The sequence below is a fragment of the Scaptodrosophila lebanonensis genome, unplaced genomic scaffold (assembly GCF_003285725.1).
Source record: "Scaptodrosophila lebanonensis strain 11010-0011.00,11010-0021.00 unplaced genomic scaffold, SlebRS2 tig00000085-arrow-pilon, whole genome shotgun sequence".
Classification (NCBI taxonomy): Eukaryota; Metazoa; Arthropoda; class Insecta; order Diptera; family Drosophilidae; genus Scaptodrosophila; species Scaptodrosophila lebanonensis.
The window spans coordinates 3,468,250-3,492,349 of record NW_022060564.1 but is presented as its reverse complement, the minus strand read 5'-3'; the positions used below and the strand labels follow the sequence as shown (position 1 = coordinate 3,492,349).

At 35.6% G+C, this 24,100-nt stretch overlaps 1 protein-coding gene across 2 annotated transcripts; it reads right to left on the bottom strand.

Annotated features, from left to right (window-relative positions):
- Positions 1-1,475: 1,475 nt before the first annotated feature.
- LOC115626373 (protamine-like protein 99C) lies at positions 1,476-7,714 on the bottom strand. 2 transcript variants are annotated; one of them, XM_030521728.1, is made up of 3 exons: positions 7,596-7,714; positions 2,077-2,827; positions 1,476-1,937 (listed from the first exon to the last, which is right to left on the bottom strand). In XM_030521728.1, the coding sequence occupies exons 2-3, from the start codon at positions 2,767-2,769 to the stop codon at positions 1,878-1,880; spliced, it is 753 nt and encodes a 250-aa protein (XP_030377588.1). In that variant the 5' UTR covers positions 2,770-2,827; positions 7,596-7,714; the 3' UTR covers positions 1,476-1,877. The 2 variants fall into 2 exon arrangements, with proteins under 2 accessions (XP_030377588.1, XP_030377589.1); XM_030521729.1 differs by lacking the exon at positions 7,596-7,714 and adding an exon at positions 7,055-7,159.
- Between the last annotated feature and the right edge of the window lie 16,386 nt (positions 7,715-24,100).

Below are 24,100 nucleotides of genomic sequence, written 5' to 3'. Positions count from 1 at the left end.
GCTAATTGCGGAGAGGCTTAACGATATGCGCCAACCATAAAGAAGCTGAAAAGCAAACTATCAGGTGAGCTAAAGCTTATTCCATAGCTTCGACTTAAATTTAAATCAGCTACCCACTTGTAGCTACACATATTCGGAATATTATGAAATTGTTACGAGATTCGTATTATTTACATTTTACCGTGTTGGACCCTTCGGTAAACTTTTGAATTAGCTTTAAAAAATACGGATGACAACATCAAATTGGTTTCTTAACCCTAGTGCCGAATTAAGCTTTTAAAAAAGGCCAGTTGTTTAGTATAAACCTATTAAGAACTGAGAAAGAATAATGAATTCCTGCTTCTTATCTTAATAAGAGACATGTAGTCTCAGTACAAGACTTCTTCTTTGTTTGAATAAACCTTCAATATGAAAACTTCTTTAAGAACTTGAATTAGAAAATCCTTTGGCTAATTTTATTAAAATTTCTATTTTCTATAAAAAATTTGTTGAAAAGTACCAAAGTAACCAACGACTGCAATTTTAAAAAGCAAACAATATGGTAAAAGGATTTTTATTCTATCTTATATAATTTATATATATAATTCATAAATAAACCCGAACTATTTTTTTTTTGAAAGGTTATGTGTTTGAAAAAGTACACTTTAAGTAATCTTAGTTTATATTGGCTGTACAAGCAGATAGTGGAAGCTTTAGAAGTAAATTGTTAAAAATTTTAATTTAATATTCATTTAAAGTCTTTGAATCTTTAATATTGGATAAGTTTATTATTATTTTTATTATCATATTTATTATTATATTTATTATTGTATTTATTATTATATTTATTATTATATTTATTATTATATTTATTATTGTATTTATTATTAATAGCTATAACCTATTACACGAACTTCATAACAGAAAATTGAAGAAGAAATAGCTGAAATGAGAACAAGGATACACAAACCCAAAAAGTTGCAAAATTAATAAAAAACTTGTCTATAAATATTGAAATGAAACCTTACACCTTCACTTTATCATATCTTCTGATTAATTACGCTTGGTCTGGCTAAGCTGCGTTTCTAGCATTAGAAAAAACCCCACCTGAAAGGATGCGTAACCCATATTCCAAAAATAATGGGAAAAGGTAATAGTTATCAGAAGGCAACTCTTTATTTGCAGACTCAAAACTTCTGGCATTTACTGGATTGGGAAAGAAGAAGCCATTTGGTCAAAACTGAAATGTCTTCTTTACCATATAATCAGAAAAATTTAACTAGATTTCCAAACACACTGAATCATATTTGTTTTTATTACATTTCATTTAAAATATATATTTTTATATGTCCTAGAAAATGTCTTTTTATGGATCGTATGTGAAAATTATAAATACTTATCTATACAAGTGTTATACATTCACCGAATCTTAATTGTATTAAGTTTTGGAAACCTTCTTCTCCTGCTTAAATTGGGAAACAGACGAGATTGCAAACTAGATTCGATTTCTATTTGCATTTGGACCATAAGGAATTTACAGAAATTTTATTATTACTATTACACTATGTGAAGACAATTACTTTTAGATTGGAAGACGGTACTACACACTACATGAGAGCAGGCATACAATTTATTTTTACGTTGAGCCGAGACTTTGTTTTGTGCTTGAGGAGGTTGGCTGGCTGGCGTTAATTTCTTAGAACAGCACTCAGAAAGTTGCAGAATTTTGGCGAACAGCTGAAGGGTGTTTTGTTGGTGGAACTGATGTATTGCTAGACTGATGACGCTTTAAATTGATTGAAGGCCGGTCTCGGACCATGGAATTATGTGACTTTAAAGCAATACACAATGCTAAGCATCCTTGGCATTGGAAGTGGACAGTGTTGGGCAATTTCCAATTAACGGCCCGTGCACACCCTACGGCGCTTGTGACGACAGCTCGTGGTTACCTTACAGGCCTGGAAAAGAGGACAGAGAATGGATTTATGATAGGATTAGCATTATTGTAATAATTTTTGGGCAAGCATCTTCAAATATATTGAAAAAGATAATGGAAGAAACGTATTTAAATAGTCTTCTTCAGTGGACTGCACTTACCATGCGTCTGTATCTATTCTTCTTCTCCTCGGAGAGACGGCACCAAGCACGCGCCGCCTTCATTATCAGTTCTTTGGGCTTGAGGCCACAGTGTTTCTTGCGATAAGCGCGTATAAAGTTCAGATAGCCATTGTTCATGACTGGGCCCGGCTTACTGCACTTCTTGCGCTTGCCGCATGCAGGCTTCTTCTTTTTGGGGCAGGCCCTCTTCTTGGGCTTGCATTTTGGCTTTGGCTTGGGGCATCTGGGCTTGGGCTTGGGGCATCTCGGCTTGCGCTTCGGTGGTGGACAGCATGGCGGCGGCTCTGGGCAGCTCGGCTTCTTCTTTTTCTTCTTCGGTGGACAGCATGGGGGTGGAGATGGTTTTTTTGGACAGCAAATGTCCATTGCCCTTAGGTCGGTTTTACTTAGAGACTCAGACTCATTTGTTGTGGAAGATCCCAACTCCGGAGCAGAGGAATCGCAGATACTGTGATTATCGACATCGTCGCTCGACCTTTCCATCTGCCTGAATGATTCCATTTCGGTATGGCTCAGTTTCTTCCAGCATCTGGCACCGGACTTAGTCGCCTCCAGCACATCCATTCCACTGTTAAGCTTTACGAATTCGCGCAAATAGTTCAAAAACCCGTTATTAGTGATGGGTCTCTGGCGCATGGGTTTCGGCCGTCTCCGATATGAACGTGAAAACATATCCTACGAATTCTCACAGAGCAGTGTACCGCTTCGAAATTTGTGTGCGTTCCGAAATCTAAGGCCAGACATAAAACTAGAATTAGTAATTGATAAACATTCAAGCTATAGGTAGGATTTCATTTGCAAAGTCTTCCTATTTTAAGTTGTTACATTTCTTTTCTAATAAATATTCAAATATTATTTCATTCACATTTGTTCAATTTTTTTTAAACATATTTTATGGTCTTTTATTTTAAATAAATATACACATTTTTAGTTGTATTTTATTATTTATTATCAATAATTTATAATTTGTTTAATTTAAATAATAAATATTAATTAATAATGAGCAATCCATAATTGTTTTCAATATTAACAAGCTTAGCATTCATTGCTTATTAATAATTAAAGGCTACTAACAAATAATGGCAACGATCTGTTATTGGTTTTCTGAATTTTCTAAATTTTGAATTAATTTTAAGACTTTTGCAAAAGTCGTTTATTACTAAAAACGATTGCTTTTTAACTAAATAGAGTTTAAGACTATTTTCGGAATCGGATTCACTAATTAGTTGCTAGTTAATTTCTGCTTTCAGTTTATATCTAAAGTATTTGAGAACTGCCACATGTAATCTCAATAGATTCTTTATAAATATATATTTAATTATAATACAAGCATTCTATGAACTCAAATGTTAAAATCTGAATAGCAAAAATAATAAGAAAAAATCAGCATTTGGAAATGTTTCAAACAGATTCGTAAACTGATCAATGTCTTGTGTTAATTATTTTGAAAACTATTCATTGAAGCTCTAACACTAACACTACCCAGGAGGCAAGTCCGAATGGCAAAGGAAGTCTGTAGATGTCCTTAAAGCACAAGCAGCACAACAAATGTCCCTCCCCGATACTCAGCCAAGCAATGCCAACAACAATAACTAAGGACCGAATTGTTTGCCAACACCGTAAGCCGCAGATGTCCTGTTGCAAGTGTTTGAGCCGCAGAGCTGAGTTGTGTCCAGAAGTCACTTAATCAGTAGGACAAGTTGGTTGTGGACATCTGAGCGTCACAATTTTCAGGAGCGGCATAAGCAACAATAACAACAACGGTGCTTACAACAGTTGACTCTCTGTTGGAAGAACTAGCTGTCTATTTGTCTACTAGCTGACTAGAACTATAATTCAAGAATAGGATATTACTTTAGAGAGAGGGAGAGAGAGAGAGAGAGAGAGAGAGAGAGAGAGAGAGAGAGAGAGAGAGAGAGAGAGAGAGAGAGAGAGAGAGAGAGAGAGAGCGGGAAAGGAAGAGAATAATGAATGAGCTGTTCCGACTCTATTCGGGATTATTTATATTTTGTTTTAGATGATGGCATTGCTTTTGTCTTACGCTCCAAGTTCAGTTAAATATGGAACAATTAATTGTCTACTTGTCTATTTTGTGACTCGTACTAAACTATATTTCATTATTATTCAAATTATTTATCTAAGCTCATGTAAGATAATAAGGAGAGAGAGATGAGAGAGAGATAGATGGATAGAAAAGTAATAAAAACAGATTGTGATAGGTCCGTCTGCCTGAGTTATTCCGTTTCAATATGAGACTATTTATATTTTATTTAAGTTCTCAAACTAGTTCTGAAATTATATAGAATAGAAGAATACTTTAATCCGATTTATATACTATAACTGCCATTCCCCTTTGTATAATTCGCTTTAAGGATCTAAGCATGCAATGCCTTTTCATGTCCATGTATAATACATAGTATGTGTGCTCATATAGTATTCCAAAATATTAATATCAAACTGTTCTGTTCCGGCACTAATGCTAATTAATGTCCTGCGGTGTCTATGTATTGCATGTGTGTGTGTGTGCCTTCTAAGAGGTCGGACAGGCATTGCATGCATGCTGAAATTTATTTCCCAATCCTGCCAGCGGGCGGTGCTATGCCGCCAATTATATTTAATATACATGCATGCATACTTGTATATAGAGTATTGGCTGGCAGACTGACACATGAACCAGTCAATCCATTTCGAAACTGCAAGTTGCATTAAACGGAGTTTATGATTATGAGGATTATGATGGCGTTGAGGATAAGGATGAGGATGGCGATAAGGATGACAACAACAGCCACTGGCGCAATCAAAGCGTTTTTCAGACGTTTGCAGACAAGTTACAAGTGGAACACGCGAGTTGAGCACAAAAGCTGCAAGGACTCAAGCGAGTGATTATCATTAGCCCGAGCAGTTGCAGTTTAGCTCGCACACACACACACACACACACACAATCACACACACAGAGACAGCGAAGTGACAGCAACAATGTTTGAGTAATTGTTTGCAGGAGCAGCATCAGCAACATCGTTCGACTGTCACGCAAATGCAACAAAATTTGCATGCATTTTGCAATGAAAGGACCCACCATCCAGCCACCCACCAAACCACCCAACCAGGACCTGCCACAAAGGCACGTCTGCTGCCAGCCAGCTGCTGTACTTATATACCCTACACAAGAGGGAGTTTTTACTTCGTAAGGAAAAACGATGGACTATTAATGCTAAGTAGCCATTGGTACGCCAGAATAGAGTCGCGACTTTTTATACAAATGATGATTATTTTCTATTATTATTATAGAGTTATACTTTGGGAACAATTGCCATTTTATTTTGCTGCAAGGAAGGTAAAATACTTGGTCTATCAGGGAGGGAGCTTTAACTTTTTAAAGAAAAAGCCTGCTAGAAGATAAGACTATTATTCGTACTATTTACTCTGTCACGATTTTCTTTATAAGTGAAGATTATTTTCTATTATTATTCTAGAGTAATATTTCTTTTTTATTTTGCCACAAGGCATGCATAAAACTTGGTCTAATAGGGAGAGAGTTTTTAATTTATAAGTAAAAACGTTGGATAGAAGAAAAGACTATTATTGCTTTGGAGCCATTCGTACGATCTATTCTGTCACGATTTTTTTATAGAAGTGCTGATTATGTTCTATTATTATTCTAGAGTAATATTTCTATTTTATTTTGGCATTCATTTTTCTATTAAGGCTAGCATAAGACTTGGTCTAATCATGTAAGCCATGAAAAGTAATTCAAAAGAACACAAAAATTTAAATATTTCTTCTCTTTTTTGCAGGAAATTATTTTTTACAATGAAATTTGAAAAATTTGTGATCAAACTATCTGCCAGTCTGGCCATAATTTCTGAACATAATTCTTTAGATATTGTTTATGCGTTTAAGGCTAACAGCTGTCAGCGGTCTGTTAGTTAACAGAGTGTTGCCCGCGTCGCAGCCTCTCTCCCTAACAGTCTAATGAGTCTGTAAGCGCTTTACTGGGAATTTGTTAAGTACTCTAAAAAGCAGAAACTTTGTGAATAGACGTATCAGAGAAAAAAGATTGATAAAGCCCAGTTCGTCCTATATGTCTTTACTCTTCAAATCGAGGCTATATATAGACACCCACCCCCATGCAGCTTCATATCTTTTAATTCTCTCTTAGCAGCCAAGAAATTAGTTCAAGATGCAAATGGCAGAGCATTAAGAGTTTGGGCAAAGCCCGAATATTATTTCCCCTTGTTGCTTTTGGGGGTGGTGATGATGGTTATGCTGTTGCTGCTGTTGCTGCTGCTGCTGCTGCTGATGTTGCACGTAGTGACATTCGCAACAACTGCAGCAGTAATTGCAACAAACAATTAGCGTCGACTGGATTTGGATTTATGTCGCTGCATTATGCTTCACATTGTTTAGGGGTTCGCTTCAGTTCTCGAAGTTGTTTAATCACGACACATAAAACATTTGTTGCCCCAAAATGTGGCAGCAAATTTTGATTCCGAGCACTTGGCGAGAGATAAAGGGGACGAGGACCTTAACACCTGACAACTCAAAGAGCCAACGCCATCCAACACTTTGTCTTGGTCTAACAGTTGCCAAGAGCCACAGGCAGGCAGGCAGGCAGGCAGGCAGGACGACTTAAGTCCTTCGTTTGCTTCGTTTGATTTATGTAATTGCTGTTGGCGCTGGCGTTGGCAGCACAGCACCACTCGTCCGCAGTACGACTAGTTTGTTAGTTGAGCGTGGGTGCGGATTTTGCATCATGTAATGAATGTTGTTGCAGCATGTAAATGACGCCATTACAAGTGGCGCGCTGTTATCGCCACCGATACGCGAAAGCCCGCCCTAAACACTGGACAACTGCCGGGATAACTGAGAGGAGGGCTTGCGGACTGGGCTTACATGTGTCCACACTTGTGTGAGCAGACACAACCCAATCCCCTTCAAGTATTTCATTATCACTTACCCGCGTATTGATTTGTTATAACAAGAAAAAATAAACGAATTTATATTTTTTTTGTTATGGAAAAAATCACAAAATTTGCAACTAAGATGAATTTATAATAAAACTTGTAGAAATGAAATGCTACGAAATGAATGACATTTAGATAACTGCCTACTTAGTTGAATGTTTTGCCCATTCAATTGAATATTCTCTACTCTTTATATTAAATATTATAGAATCAGCATTAGCTTAAAGCAGGCCAGGCACATGAAAATTATTTCATTTTTGTAACCTTTAGACTCATTTCTCCACCAAGATGATGCAGTTTGGCGGAATGCAATGAATTGAAGCAAAGATTCTTTGCTCCAAATACTCTACAAATGTATTTCTAGCATCTGGTCTGTCGTGCCTTCTTCTGAATGCCATTTTGTGCCTAACCTTTCACCTTTCGCTTGCTACTCGACCTTGCAACTCTTTACAATCAACAACGCTCGAATGACGCGATTGTCCTCTTCAGAAGTAACCCTTTCTTCATTTGTTATAAGTTATATCTTGTACTCACCGTTTTATGTATTGATATCGCTAACACTTGAAATTTAAGCGCGAAAATCTCTGAACACGCTCGGAAAAAAATTTACAATTACTATTTGTATGTATTACGACCGAGAAAATAATACTAATTTTCTGTTGAAAGGCTCCGTTCAGACTGACAAGATGTATTTAGTGTTTTGAGTGGAAACACATGGCACACTCGTATTCATCTGATTTGTGGACGCAATGCCTGCTGCCACCAGATATTCTGTCTATTCATCGCCCTTGTGGTTAGTGTGTTGTGGCATAAATAATGCGCCTGCTGCCAATGGGGAGAACAATTTTTATTTGCTTGGGAGGGCTTTTGCGGTTATTAAAATTTCAAGCCGCCGGCATTGAAGTTACGATTAAAACGCTCATGTAAATCTCAAAGGATTCATGTAGGATGTGGCGATAGTGCGCACGTGTGGGTGGTTCTGTTTTTATCTGTAAAAATATTATGATTTATTATGTGCGGGTTCAAGTTTATTGTACGGCCATAAATTGCGTGGCTGGGCGAGAAACGGCAACAAGCGAAAGTCCTGGCAGCCAGCAGCAGTTAAGTCAATTAATTGGCTTTAGATTTATTAGTTTCTCCTCTAGTTTTGTTCCCTCACTGCAAACTTCACTCACGCCACCAGCCCGACTCCCCGACTCTCTGACTATACATGGATACATGGATCTGGGTGTACACTTATATACATATGTGTTTTGATTTATGGTGCGGTAAAGTGTTTATACGCCTCTACAAAGCAGTCGCACGCAAAGCACGCCAAGGTGACAGCAGCTCTACATAGGTGGGGATTTTGGGGGCTTAGGTCTACGGCATTTGCATATAAATAGATATGTCAGTTTAAATATGAGACACATGTTCGTCACTTTCGTGCCTGGGGCACCAACAACAAAAACAAGAAAAAACAAAAAAAGTATAATAAAAAGTAAATTCATGTTATGCATTGGCATACAATTTCCCCACTATATTAGTCTGAGCATTAAAATGTGAGGCAACAAGTGAATTATTAAGTACCTTTTTGTATCACTGAGAGCCTAAACACTAAGCCATGGATGTGCGCCAATTTAATAAGCGTGCGTCCCACTTATAGCCGAAGGTCCCCTTGTCGTCCCAAACTGAAATTTGACGCATCTCAGACAAGGGACTGCAAATATTTATTCGTAATGCCATCTAGTAGGCTGTCAAAAACAAAATTGAGATAGAGGAGCCTTTTCAAATATGTATATTAGATTTGCAGCAGAACGCTTTCGTTGTACACTTCAAGCATGGATATTTAACATTAATAATTGCGAAGAATGCTGAATACACTGAGCAAAAACACGGTGCAAATAGAACGTCGCAACGATTGTTGGAAATCAGCTTAATCAAATTTTTAATTACAGTGTTTAAAAGAAAAATGACGAAGAGGCAGCGCGCTGTTAACTACAGACTGCTAATAGATGTGCGCGACCGCTGTTAGTTAACAGAGCCGGCAGCCGCTCTCCCTAATATGTTAATTATCAGTCAGGTAACAGTCTAAGGAAGAAGTTCATCAATAAAAGTTGAAAGTTTCTTTTTTTGCTTTCCAAGTTTAATTTGTTTTCTATCTTTAATTAAAACCATGCAAATAAATTATCTGCATTGATTAATAATCTCTCGCTGTATGGATTGGCACTTCAGTTGGTTTTATCATTAAAGAAGTTGGGTCATTGATTATATGTTTATTTCAATCGTGCTTAATAGAATAACATCGTGCAACCATATATACACTTTTTCATTTTCAAACGGTGTTAAAACCGTGCTTGAATTTGAGAATAATGTAGATAACTCCTGCTCTCTTTCAATCCTTAATTCAGTGGGGACATTTGTTCGGAACAAACGCTTGCCTTAAAATCAGCAAAACGTTTCAATTTTTTAGTTAGACAATTTTATTCAGCGCATTGATGAACACAGTTCAAATATTAATTGAACGGCAAAATGGCTAACTTTATTTGCTTAACAAACAATTACAGATAGGGCACAATCCTTTGGTACACAAATGTACAATTGAGTTGTTCTTTTTTATTTAAAAAAATACCTATATAGCTTTTTTTCTTTATTTAGTTTTAAACTAAGTTGATAATTGATTTCTACTATTTTACTGTATTTTTTAATGTATTTATTTTTAGTTATTAACAAGCGTAGTGGTTGTTTTCATTCAGAACCATTAAACAGAAAAATGACAAATAGGTTAATATAGTACCTTTCCGTCATTAAAATGTATTAATATCTCAATATATTACTTTGAAATTATTCATACTATATATTACTCATATACCAGCGTTATGTGTTTACCCGTAAATGCTCTTTGCGACAACTTTAAAGACGAATGTCACGAGTCGTATCAATAATGGTGAAGCCCATCCTTTGCCATCACATCGCATACACTCCAATCCACTTCTATCATGGCCAATCACATCAGTGTTTCTTTCTATGTGTGTGTGTGTGTAGCTAAGCCTTATTGAAGTGCAAAAAGCCGCACAGTTCACTCAAGCATTCGTCGGTGTAATAACTTAAAATCCTATAATAAAGCTACTTACTGCCGCTGCTGCTGCCTGCTGCTAACAATAACTATTTTTCTTTGGCTTTTGGATTTGGCTTTGGCTTTGGTTCGAAGTCGTGGGACCGGAGGCTGGATTGTCTGCTTCATTGAGGTCGCCTTGCCAAATGCAAGTCAAGTCAAGTGCATACGTCAGCCAACGAGCACTGCCTCAAGATATAAAGCTGTGTCTCTCATCTGGGATGAGGGCAGGGACAGGAAACCTGGGCCTGGCCCGAGTGCATAACATCAATTTTTTTATTTTCTAGTTACATTTGTGTGGCTGTGAGGTGGCGGTGGAGAAAGAGATATCCTGCTGAGCGACTGGATTAAGATTGAATTTTTCTGTGGACTTCGTTTTTATTTTTTATTTTTATCTACTGTACTCTTCTTACACACACACACGCACACACACACATATATATATATACATATGCTCAGGTGAAGTCGTTGTGATATCACACAAAAGGCTGCTAAAAATATTTTCATGTTGAAATAGAAATATTTTCCCATTGAAATTGGAAACGTTTTTGCCATTGTGTGTATAAAAATGTGTGTGTGTGTGTTTGTGGGCAGATGTTGTACAGTTATTGGAATGTCTGCAAGCGCCACGACAATAGACTATTAGTTGGCATTTTTCTAGCCTTTTGTTGTTGCTGCTGCTGCGGCTTCTGTTCCCGCTACCGATATTGCTTGGCGACAGGAAATAGTAAACTTATTTCTCTTATTAGTTTCAGTTGGCAATTTGTGCTAGGCAGCAGATAAAAATAAGTAAATATGCACTTACAGTTACTTTCATATCAGATGGCCACAAGACAGATTCGAATAGTGAGCATAGATTAAGCAGGCAAGAATTTTTGTGGTAAATTGAATTTTCCAATACCCAGAAACATATCTCCCCCCATTTACTGATGGGTAAGGAAAATAGTAACCGCAGACTATAGCGAATGTGTTTTCATTTCTCATTTTGCGCTGCATAGCTCACTGTGAAAACATTTCCACAATTACTGCAACGGCCGTGAAGGGCTCTTCGAGTCGCACAAAAGTATGCTACGTTTTTCGCATGTCGCCATATTTTTAATGATTTCAATTAATTTCAATGATTAAATTAAAGCATTGTAACAACAATAGCAGCATTTACGCTGAGGCGTGACTTTTGCATCAATTTTTATTGCCATTGTTGTTGTTGTTGCTCGTCGCTTTCAGCTGGCGCTGCGCTAAATATTTTAATTAAAGAAATAATTACATTTAATGCAATTGACAACGCACGCGTAGTCTTCTTCATCCCCGATCGTAAACTGCACGGGCATGCAGTTTTACTTTTTTCCCCATTTTAATTTTGTATTTTTCGAAACTTCATTAAGCATATTTATGGCAAGAGCGACAGTCAAAATGCCATTAAATTGAAAAAATGCAATTACGGAATTTCACCAACAAATTAAAATGTGCGTCACTTGTAGGTCATCAATGAAAAGCACACCTACGTTATTTTTGTTGCTTAAATTCCTCCAATTAAGTAGCATAAAAACAAAAATAATCCTTTCTGCAAATGCTGAACAACAAAAAACAAGCAACTACATGCTTTCATTTGCAAATTGTGGCTGAGGCGATGGAAGCATTTCGTATAAAAGAACTTTGTAATATTTGCTACTAAAAGTATTTCTTCAGTGACCGTCCATCGAAGAATACGAAAATTATTTAGGGCTTTTTTCATAGTTTCACAATTTATGTAAAGTTTATTTAAGCTTAGATATACAATATTTTTCGTGCAGTAACAAAGACAAAGCTTAAAACCTGGCTGAGAAATTATTAAAAATATTTTAATAAATATTGAAATTCATGCACATTAAATGTGCACAAATAAATTCCAAGTTTACTTCGACAAATAACTTATTGTTTTATTTATTCAAGTAAATAGACTTTACTTATTTTATTTCAAAACATTTTTAAATCACTTGCAAATACGAGATATCCATGAAATTATTAAAAAAAAGGTAGGCAAAAGAAATAAAATTGCATTTGCATCACAAATTCATGTATTTATATTTGTTAAATACTCCAAATAATTTATTACTAAGAAAAGAAAGAAATAAAACAAATATTATAAGTACGAAGGAAGGCTTTAAAAATCATTGACCATTGCAACTGTTGCAAAATAAAGCACATTCTTTTAAAGAAAAAGAACTCAACTTGAAGAGCGATAATGAATGACTGTCATTTGATGAGCAACGCTTTAAAATGTGGCACATAAAGGATTTAATTTACACAGAATACTTTGCATAGTCCTTTTATTTTTTGAACAACATTTTTCTTGATGCTGCTCTGCGACCTTTTAGTGCGTGGTGTTAAGTTAACTAGCTTTTAAAATATTCGTTCAAGCGCGTTACTATATTTGTATTTTTTATCACCATATATATGCAATATCCACAAAAACATATTTTCCATATTTAATAAGCATTCATGCTATAAATCGCAAGCCAGGCGCCCTAAAAACTGTGCACGATATATTGCCGGTAAAGTCAACAAATTGCCAGCAGCGTCACCAACATCTTCCACATCCTTGTCTCACACGGACGGTCCTTGCCCTGCCTTGCTTTGCCTTCAAAATGCGACGTGCGCGCTTTAATCTTATTTAAAAATGTACAGGTGTAAAAACAACGAGCCATGTACATGTATGTATGTGTGTAAGTACGAATAAGTATGCGGGCAGGAACAGTCAGACCAACATTTATGTGTACGCTCTTGACAATTAATAAATATATTTTCAATAAAAAAAAAAAAAACTTACAAAATGTTTGAAAAGGAAAAAAAAGAGCACATCAAATTTTTTTAAAATACTAATGAATAGTCACAAATAATTTTAATATGCCAAGGTGATTAATAATTAAAAGCAAAGCGTTTTAAAATATATTACTAATGATAAAGGAATGATTGTTTTTTCTTTCTAAGAAAATAAATTATTGTAAAGCGGCACAAAGACTAATAATTGTCAGTTTATTTAAAAGATATCTAAGATATTAAGTAATCGTTGTCATCAAAATTTATATCAATAGCGAATTGATTTGTAAACGTTTAGCAGAATTTTGGAAGAAAATCTGAACGACTAATAGTAAATAAAATAATAAATAAAATGTTTTAAGAATACTTGAAAATTCGTTTTCACGATTTATGATAACACTAGGCTGCACTTCCTGACTCTCCTTAACCAGTTCATGGGTATCTCCAAGCTGCTCGTTATTGCTTATCCTTTTTTTCTATAAAATTCTTAAATTCAACAATTGTTGAATTAAAATATAATGAAGATCTTCCCTAAAGAAATAGAGTTTAATTGTATAGCATCTCTTCTTACAGAGTATTTTTTTTATTTTATTCTTTAGTTTTTAGTTTAATTTTAGTTTAATTTCTTCCCACCATATATATCTAGAAGTCAATCCGGTTTTTATCGAACTTTGTGCAACATCATTAGCAAACGGGCAATGAGTTTCACAGCCAACGGAAAAGCGTAAAAGAGAAGCTCAAATTCCAATTAGAAGCGATAATAGAACAGCAGCATAGCTTTCGAATTTATTTAAGAAATTTATCTTCTAATAATATCAGTTGTTGCTTTGGCCATTCATTATATAGAAATGAAACGTGGAACTGATGTGCTGCTAGAAAGAGAACGGAAACTGAATTTGTGTTTTGAATGCGAAAAAGGGGCGTAACAATAATTTTGGCGCTCTCTGTATGTGCGTCGGAGTTGCGTGACTAAGCGTGAAGGTGCAAAGGCGAGCGCCACACACGCACTCTTAGAAAGGGGCGTAAGGGAGAAGGGGGATGAGAGAGAGAGTTCGGTGCTGTCTTGTCAAATCTGTAGGGCAGAGCATAGACGAGCAGCAAAGAAAGAGAGCGGCAGGGAGTGGGGCGCAGGCAATTCTAATGAGAAGTGCTTGGCTGGGTTACCTTGTTACAACAACAATAACAACAAAGCGCTACGCTATCAAAGTCGTGTAATCAAAGCGAGTTGCGTTGTGTTCAGAGCGTGATAGCTGCAGCTGGAGGGGTGGTGGGAACTGGCTCGTAAGTGGGAGTTATGGTAGGTGTGTGTATGGTAGCTGACATGTGGTGTGGTGTGGAGTGGTGTGTTGGTGTGTTGGTGTGGTGTAGTGTGGTGGCGTGTGGACGGCACTTTGCCTTTCCAATGCGCTTACTTGTTTTCGTTTTTCATGGGCGTGCGTGCGTTCGCTGCTTCCTTGCCTTTTATGCTCGCTTCTTTTTTATGTTCACGCTTATATTTACCCGCACACACAAGCACATACACATATATATATATATATATAAATATATAGAGTATGTACATAATTTCATATTTTTTAAGATGATTATGTCGATAAGTTGCCAAAGGAAGTGCACGCTGGTAAATAATGTGAAGAAGAGGAACGAGGAAAGAGCTGCAGATGCTCTGCCACAAGGCAAAGGCGAAGACTGCCAACAACATTTTTGATTCATTCTCGTATAAGTATTAGTGCACTATAAACGAAAAAACATTTTGAGTTTGTTGGCCTTATGCTTAGCCTTATCACATTTATTTATTGAATATAGACAGCTATTTAAAAATTATATATGCGATTAGGAAATGATCTTCAACAATTGCAGATAAAAATATTCTTTATAAAATATTTACAATTTGAATTAAAATATGACAGCAATATTCAGAGAACGTGACGTGATGTGAAAATTTTGAAAAGGGCAAATTTTTGAAAGGAATGGAATATTCACCGGTAAGTGGAAACAGCAGTCAAGCAATCAATTATTTAAAAATAAAAACATTCAGTCGATGATCTGATGTATTAAGTGATCCTAACAATGGGATAGAAAATTGCATAGATTATTTTTTTATTAATTTATTTATTTATTTATAAAAATTAAAATTATAAAAAGCATCTTATAAGCTAAAAAAGCCTAAGAAGGAGAAATCTAATCAAATTAGACTAATATCTAATTATTAGGAGTAATAAAAAAAAAAAGTAGGCTGGTTGCTGAAAAGTTAATACCTGGCTTGGACATATTAAACACTTTAAGCAAATATGGATAAGACAAAAATAGCTCTGCTGCTAATTTAAATAAAGGCTATCTTAAATATTCCTCAACTATAAACCACTATATCGTTTAAATAAGAGCTATGAAATATGAAATTATTACTAGTTATAAAAATAGAGATTATAGCTCTTGGCTGAGTAGTAGAAATCGGCCCGGGCTGAAGAAATCTTAAAGCAGAAGTCGTACATAATAAGACTTTAATTTTAATGTTAGTTCAAATAAGAGCATCTTAAATATTCCTGACCTGGCTCAACAATAAGAATATAGAGCCTCTATTTACTAAACGTATATTTTTCAAATAAGAGCTCAGAAATATAAAATAATATTGCCACAAAGGGACTGCATAGAGTATTTTCACTTCGTAGCACAAAAACTTATTAAGCGTTGACTTTCATTTGGGTCTTCCGTGTTTTTTTGCTGTGCCAGTGGAAATCCGATTTACATCGAATGAAAAGCAGAAAAGGCAGCAGCAGGAGCCGCAGTTGCAGAAAGGTAAGACTAAACAAGAAAATCTTTTCGGCTTTCCCTGCTAAAATGCTCAAGAACAACAGGAGCAACAACAGCATCAGCTGGAAGGAAAGTTTAAAGCTGTCCACTTGGCTCGCAGCAAGCAGCAATTCCATTAGAGTCGGTTTGATTTTCTCGATGTGTAATGCCAAATGCTCATCATTTGAAGAGGCGAGAATAGTTACAGTGGCTTGCCACCAGTATTTCATATATAAGTTAAAGAAAGCGTAAATATTATAAAATATTAGCCACCTTATGGCATAAAATCCCCAACAAATCGGATTTGTTATTAGATATTTTTGTAAATTGTAAATGCTTTTTTATTTATTATTTTTATTTAGCATAACTTCTTTAATGTTTTTTCTTTTTATTTCGACAGCTTTGTTTGTTGTTGAAGTAAAATAAATAAATAATTAAATACATTTTTTTTTGTTTTTTTTTTAATTTAGATGATTTCTTTGTCGATAAAAAAAATAAATAAATAATTTAATACAATTTTTTGGTTTTTTCTTTTTATAATTAGATGATTTGTTTGTGGATAAAATAAAATAAAATTGGTAATTAGATCAATTTTTGGATTTTTTGATTGAAAGATTTTTTTGGCGAGAAATTTAAAATAAAAAAAATAAAAATAAAAACAGTTGGACTTGCAAACGCCTTCAGCCATTTAAAGATATTTTCTGGGCTCTGCGGAAAACTTTAGAATATGTGAGATTAATCTAAAATATAACATAAATCGATATGTAATGCTAAGCAAAATTTATATTACTTGTATTTTTTCTATTCTATTAGATTCTATTCTATTTTTTTTATTTATTTATTTGTTTACCTTATCCTACCGTTACAAGTATCAGGTTACTTTTAAATTATTACGCTAGTCATAACAAAAATGTATCTAATTCTATTCTATTCTATTCGATTCTATGCGATTCTATTCGATTCTATTCGATTATATTCGATTCTATTCTATTCGATTCTATTCGATTCTATTTGATTATATTCGATTCTATTCGATTCTATTCGATTCTATTCGATTCTATTCGATTATATTCGATTATATTCGATTCTATTCGATTCTATTCGATTATATTCGATTATATTCGATTATATTCGATTCTATTCGATTCTATTCTATTATATTCTATTCTATTCTATTATATTCTATTATATTCTATTATATTCGATTATATTCGATTATATTCGATTATATTCGATTCTATTCGATTCTATTCTATTAAATTCTATTCTTTTCTATTATTTTCTATTCTATTATATTATATTCTTTTCTATTCTTTTCTATTATATTATATTCTTTTCGATTCTTTTCTATTCTTTTCTATTCGATTCTATTCGATTCTATTCGATTCTATTCGATTCTATTCTCTTCTAGACTTTAAAAATGTAATATTATACTCCACTTCATATATTTTAATAAAACACATACAAGTCAAGCTAAACTAAGGCTTCTGCACCTTCTTTTAGAGTATTGGATCCCTTCTACTGGCAGCAGATATATTAAAAACATTTTTATTACCATTCGCCTATAACTCTTCCTAGTTATTCCTATTTATTCGGTGTTGCAATAAGTCGCACCAATGTGCCACAACAACTGCTGTTGTCTGTGCACCTTCGACTTGCCCATAGAGCGGGCTATTAAATGGACAAAGTAACCCAGTGCCCTGATCCGACTGCAAGTCTGCAGCCTACCTGGCGTACAGTATTCTATGGCCTCAATGGGAACAGCAAGGCAACATTCCAGCTGCTGGTCAATCAATTGCTGAGCCATTCATTTGTGCCCCAACATCATTCATCGGGCAACTGTCGTTCAATTGAATATGGGTATATGGTAGTAGAAATGGTTCGATGGAATTGATTTTAATTACAATTTGAGTGCCCGTAATTGTTTTTAATCATTTGGAGAGCAACGGGGGTCTTGGTTTAGTTACTTTCTCATTCAACTCTCACTGTTTTCTATCATTGGTAGCCGACTTTCTTCTTGCGCTTTAACCATTCACCGCTGGTTGCAATTAATTAATGTTGTGCCATCGTTTTGGGCCACAAACACACTTAGATACATATGTGTTTATGTATTTATCCAGAATAATGCGCCTTTAAACGGGGATACGAATAGAGCTTAAATAAATTGTTCCACTTGCAGTTCCAGAAAAAGTTATGAATGAAATGCCGTTTCACTTCGTTGTTTTTAAAATATATAATAAACATTGCACGAATTCGATTTAGTTTCGATTGGTTCGCTTATAAAATGTTTAGTCCTCAGTCTGGGCTTCTGCCTTCCCGGTTTTTCATGCCTCAATAGTTTCCCTCTGTATATCTAAATGGAGGAAATCTCTTCCCTTCCCTCCCCTTGTCAAAACACCTTCCATTCATATATAATGCCTCCGATACGTTGTTGCATGCCACTGTCCTGGCTTAGCTCTTTATACACTAATATTTCAAGGGAAAGGACATATTATGATTTAGCCATCAACTTGTAAAACAAGTTAGAAAATCGGTGGAGAAGTTGCCAGCATCCACTAGATCGTGCCATGATATAAAAAGGAATTTTCGAATATAATGTCGCATATTAAATATGTTATTTTATTTCATTTATATTTATTTATATTTTTATTTTATTTGCAACGCTGCGTTTAATGAAGAACTGGTATGATAAGCATAAAAAAGCCATGCACATAATTGGCACACATATTTGAATTCTTTTAAAAATAGACTTGCAAAAATATGCCCCATTATAGTTTAAAAAATATATATATTTATATTGAATTCCTATTTAATTCCATTGCAAAAACATTCAAATGATGCCACCTGCGAACACATCTCTAGCTCGTATGAGAACCCCTCCTGGCCTCCTGCTGGCCTCCTGCTGGCCTCCTCCTGGCTAACCAAATCAATGGCTCAAATTATGCGTGCATGCAATTTAAATATGAGTATAATTGACAAACAGAGCCGCGGGTGGTCGGTCGTTCGAACCAAAGACCAATTGCACAAAATCAATGCGAAAACCTCAGCCACATTTAGCAGCAATGCATAAATCATAGCATACTTAACGGGGGCGGAGCAGGACACACCGAATGCGCCGACTGCCCCGAATGGTGTTGCACCGTGCTGCTGATGCGGTTGTTTTGATTTTGTTGCAACCTTTAATTAGAAATATTGCCACATGCTAAATGAGATGCGCACAGCAGAGATGGCGGACGGCGGACGGCAACAACAAATTAAACATTGCAAACGAAATAATTATTTTGAAACGGATTTTAGGGGGCAGGGATCAGGAAGCAGGGAGCAGGGGCGGCACAATTTGGTCAACTAACCGCAACTGAACATTTATTTATGCATTTATGCGCGCCAAATTAACTAATTTAAGTGACATGGAACAGTTTGGTTGACATTCGGTTGTTGCCACAAATTTGTAACGTGGCGCTGCATTGAATTAGCAGGAAATTCTGTGAAAAAAATGAAGGACAGTGTGAGCCAACAACTATAGTAGTGCCACGATTGATTTCATTCTAATATAATGTGAAATATAAATAAAAATTTGTTATGTTTGTTTGCATAATTCAATCGGCTTTTTATTTCAAAGATATTTAAAGGAACCTTTCGAGCTCTTCATCGGCTTGTCGCAGTCCATATCATTAGAATTGTCTGATAAATAAGTGATCTATTGATAAAAAGCTTATTTCCACAATCTTTTATTGGATGAAATGCGAATACGAATGGTGAAGAACACTCCTAATCAGAGCTTTACTAAAATCAATATTAAGGCTGTTGTGATTAATAAAAATCAGTCTCACTATTCAATGTTTTTCGAATATTGTGCTTTGTCTGTCTTTCAGTCCTTTTATATAAAAACAACAATATATATACATACATACATATTTTTTAAATAAATATTTAAAAACTTTTTTTTGAATATTCAAGATTTGTGAAATATTTTTCCATGTCTATTCTGCCGCTTGAGACGCTTTTTACGATGTAGTAGATCGTTTTTATAGCAACCTTATCGCCATAAATATAACCGCCTCCAGTAGCTGTTGTTGCCTAGAGAACAAATCCTGATTAACCCTGTACATACCATTTGTCTCTTCGAAAATGTTAAACATTTTCTGTTAAATATTTTCCTTGTTAAAGTGGATTGAGTGACAAAACTTCAGTACACAGTCAATGAGTGGATTGCAAGAAAGTTTTAATACAAAAAGACCCTTTTCTTTATTAGAAAAAACAACAACTAGTTAGGCCAAGCACTCTCTCTCTCTCTATCATCTCAAAAAAGTTTATATTATTGCTTGTAATGCTTCTGCTGCTTGAACTTCAAATGTATTACTAAAACAGTGCCCCTTCCAGCATCGACAATATTCAATAGCTCAGCAATAAATCACATGCTGCTTATCAATACAAAAGACTCTGGCCGGCACGTGCTCGCTCTTTGTGCTCTGCGGGCTTAATCAAAAAACTTTAAGCTGTGTTTGTTCCCCACCCCCCACCCCCCATCCGTAGCCCCAACAACTTTCGTTCATCCATCCAAAAATTGCGCCCTGTTGGTGTCAAAAGAACGCCTAAAAGTCCAAGTCCAAGAATTATGACAAAGCAGTTCTTGCAAAATCCAATTGATAAATTTTTCATCGAAAATATGGCCAGAGCGACTGCTTGTTGACCTAACCGCAGCCGACAATCTTGCCGGAGTACGAGTGCTTTGCATAAACGAAAGCGCAGTCAGCGACGATGCGCCAATGGCATCGATTGTGTTCGTATCGCTGTCCATAAATCACGACTGGGCTGCTGCTGCTGCTGCTGCTGCTTCCGTTATGGTTGCTGTCTGCCAAGGCCACCATTCTAATCGCATTAAAACCTAAACGGCAAAATCTTCACTACGTGTTCTTGTTAACTTCTACTAGCAGGCATGCCAAGCCGAACGGCTGGCTGCCCACTTTCTTTAACTGTTGCCGACAAAGGTCGCACAGTGGCGCTTTTGTAACCTTGTGCTGACTAAAACGAATGCAGAACATTAATGAAAGCTTGCGTTTATTAACTTCCTAGCTCTAGAGAAATATACGTGAGCTTCATTTCAAAACATCGCTTCAGATCACTAGGTGTTGCGTGTGTGAGTTGTACACGTTCTGAAGCTAATTGCTACACGAATGCTTATTAACTTCCTAGCTCTAAACAAATATACGTGAGCTTCATTTCAAAACATCGCTTTAGATCACTAGGTGTTGCACACGCTCTGAAGCTAATTGCTATACGATCTTTTAAAGGTCATTAATTAGTAAGCTAACATTTATATTTGTATATATATATGCATGTAACAAATGTTTTTTATGCGTTTATTAACTTCCTAGCTCTAAACAAAACAAAACATCGCTTCAGATCACTAGGTGTTGCACACGCTCTGCAGCTAATTGCTATACGATCTTTTAACTTGCATTAATTAACAAACTAACGTTTATGTTTGTATATATATGTAACAAATGTATTTTTAAATAGTGCAGAAAAGTGTTTCAATTGCTTTGAAAAGCTGACAGATCCCAATTGATCTTTTGCAACACTGTCGTCCATAGCGGATTTCCTGCGCAGGACATTCATTTCGAAATAATTGTTGCAGATTCTTTAGAATTTAGTTGAAAACTTTATAGACACACATATTTTCTTGAGCATAACCTAATAAACAATTTGAAATTCAGATTAAAAAAATACACATCGGTACGCTTATTTCTTGTTGAACTGGTTCTCACGTTTATTTTCTTTGTTCGTGTCTGTTGCCAATCGAAACATGGATATCTTAACATAATTATTAGTTAGAGAGGGAGTATTTCTGAGTCCATCAGCTTGCCGAAATGGTGCTCTAATATCAGTTTCTGATCTGACTGTCCTATCTTTTGCAGTTTTCATTTTTATTTCGAGATTCTGGTGAAATGAGCGTCCACTTCTCATCAACATTATATTTTATTTACGAATAATAATGGGGCAGGCCTTGTTTAAATCAGTCTAATCAGTGGCAGTACTGTTAACTGAATATGAATTGTTTAAATCATAAAAATATTTGATATATTTGTTTTCTTAAGTATTGCAATTGTTGTTTATAATCTAGTGGAAATTTAAAATTGCTTTTAAAAATAGTTTATTTAGGAAACTAAAACGAGCAGGAAATGAATCGTAAAGAATCCTACAATTTGTAGTCACAATTTTTTGTTGCTTGTACCACGGTGCGTATGTTTTCTATTTTCTGGATTAAGGCTTTGGTTCGGCCGACCACCCAGGATGCCTGTTGGTAATACGGTAGGCGTGTGTTGTTGTTGTTATTGCTGCTGCTGACTTCCTGCTGTTTTTCTGTTTCCCTTTCATAATTCATTTTTGTGCGCCTTCTTTGTCGCCTTTCGCTGCGTCTATGATAACTTTTTGAAATTAGTTGGGTATTTATTTTTGCCACGCACTGTGCAGCAAACACTCGTACAAGTATTGATAGAGATGGAGCAGCTGAAGCTGAAGTTGAAGCTGACGCTGAAATGGGCGCAAATTTAATTTAAATTTGTTTTGCCGTTCGCTTCCCATTGTTGTTGTAGTTGTTGCTTCATCATCATCATTGTGAACATCATCATCATCATCTGCTTGCTCAACTTTTGCGACGCTTTTAAACATTCTGTAGTCTTTGGGGCCTTGGAACGCAAATGGATTTCCTTTTATTGCTGGCTGACTTACTTTTTTCGTGCTTGCCACATTTTTTCTGGCATGTCTTTTGGGCTTGTCTCTGGTTAAGAACTTTGAACTTGCGTTAACTTTTTTGCCACTGCACGGCATGCTGTTCTATTGTTGTTGTTGTTGTCGCTGCTGCCTTGTTGTTGTAGGCTGCATGTGACAACATTTGATTGCTCATGAAATCGATCGATTGTCGAAACGTGTTGATTGTATTGTGCTTTATGGTTGTGCTCGGCCGCACTTTGCAGATGTTGTTCTTGTTGTTATTGTTCTTGTTCTTGTTGTTATTGTTGTCCTTAAGAAAAGGTCAAAAGTGGCGCAGCATCGCAAATAAAGTTAAAAGTTGGCATTTCAAATGAAGTGTTGTCATTGCTTTTCGTCGTCCTCCCAGCTTCTACCAGAACCATTTAAGTATATGAGGTTGTAAAAGTCCTTGGCTATCAAAAATTTATGCAAAACTTTCACGATAAGAAAACGAAAAAAAAAGGAAACTTCAATCATGCCCATCCCCTAGCCCTGCCCCATGCCCCATGCCCCGGGGCTGTTTGTTGTCACTCGAAGAACTCATTTGCCATTGACAATCATTTGAACATGATTAATCACTGGCGCTAACTGATGTCAGCATTGAACGATGCACTGATTTGTGCAGGACTTGACACTAAAATCATATTGATATGTTCCATGATGCATGACCCGATTTCACGCGAACTGCCGCCAACTCCCGGCCAGCGTTCGCTAATTAGAGTGTCGAGCGAGGGGCAGACAGGACTCTTGCTTGCTGACTGATTGATTACTTGTTTGACCGTTACAAAAGGATTTGCCACATGAGCGCTTAAATGTCGGCTCATCGCTCATATTTCTTATACACACTTATCCGAGTTGAAACCTTTTGAACCCCAAAAGAGAGCCAGACATATCTATTGATTCGGTTAGAATGCCAGTGAAGGCGCCTTAACTTAAAGAATGCTTTTTTTTAAAAGAAAATTGCAGTTTAAAAATAAGTTTTGATGGTCGAACCTAAAAATTGTTTACTTTTTATAGTTCTTTTAATAAAATGATAATTTCTTTAGAATAAACATTTTCAATATTTTCAAGTTAATAATATTAATTGTCCAACCCAAGACAGATCTTAAATAAAGACTAAAGATTTATAAAAATTAAACAAGTGCTGGCGTCGCGACTGCTATTCAGATATAGCTTTTAAAATCAAAAATGAAGTCTGCCTAGAAATTAAAGCAGAACAACTTTACAGATGAGGTTTGTTCTAGAATATTCAGAATAAAAAGATGATTTATATAGCTCGAATCCAAGAATGATAATGATAGTTGAGCCCTCGAAATTTGTGATCTTCTCATAAGCCAAGGGAGCCTTAACAGCTTGAGGAACGGTTGAATATTGATAATACTTGATAAGCTGTTAAAAGCAATCAATCACAGGTCTTGTATTTATTTTTAATTATTATAATGTAGCTTTTTATAAAAGGCATGGAATTGCTTTTAAGATCAGTTCCCATTTAATAAAATTAAAATTTAATTAATTAAGTAAAGGGCGTCTAAAAAGTCGTTACCTAAAACCATTTTCAATAACTATACAAAAATATTGTCAACCCATCTAGGAAATTGTTTTATTCCAT

Bases quoted from the DNA above. Each gene is read 5' to 3' on its own strand.
- LOC115626373 (XM_030521728.1), bottom strand. From the start codon at position 2,769: ATGTTTTCACGTTCATATCGGAGACGGCCGAAACCCATGCGCCAGAGA. The intron at 1,938-2,076 runs GTAAGTGCAGTC...CCTCTTTTCCAG, and splicing joins AGAATAGATACAGACGCATG to GCCTGTAAGGTAACCACGAG.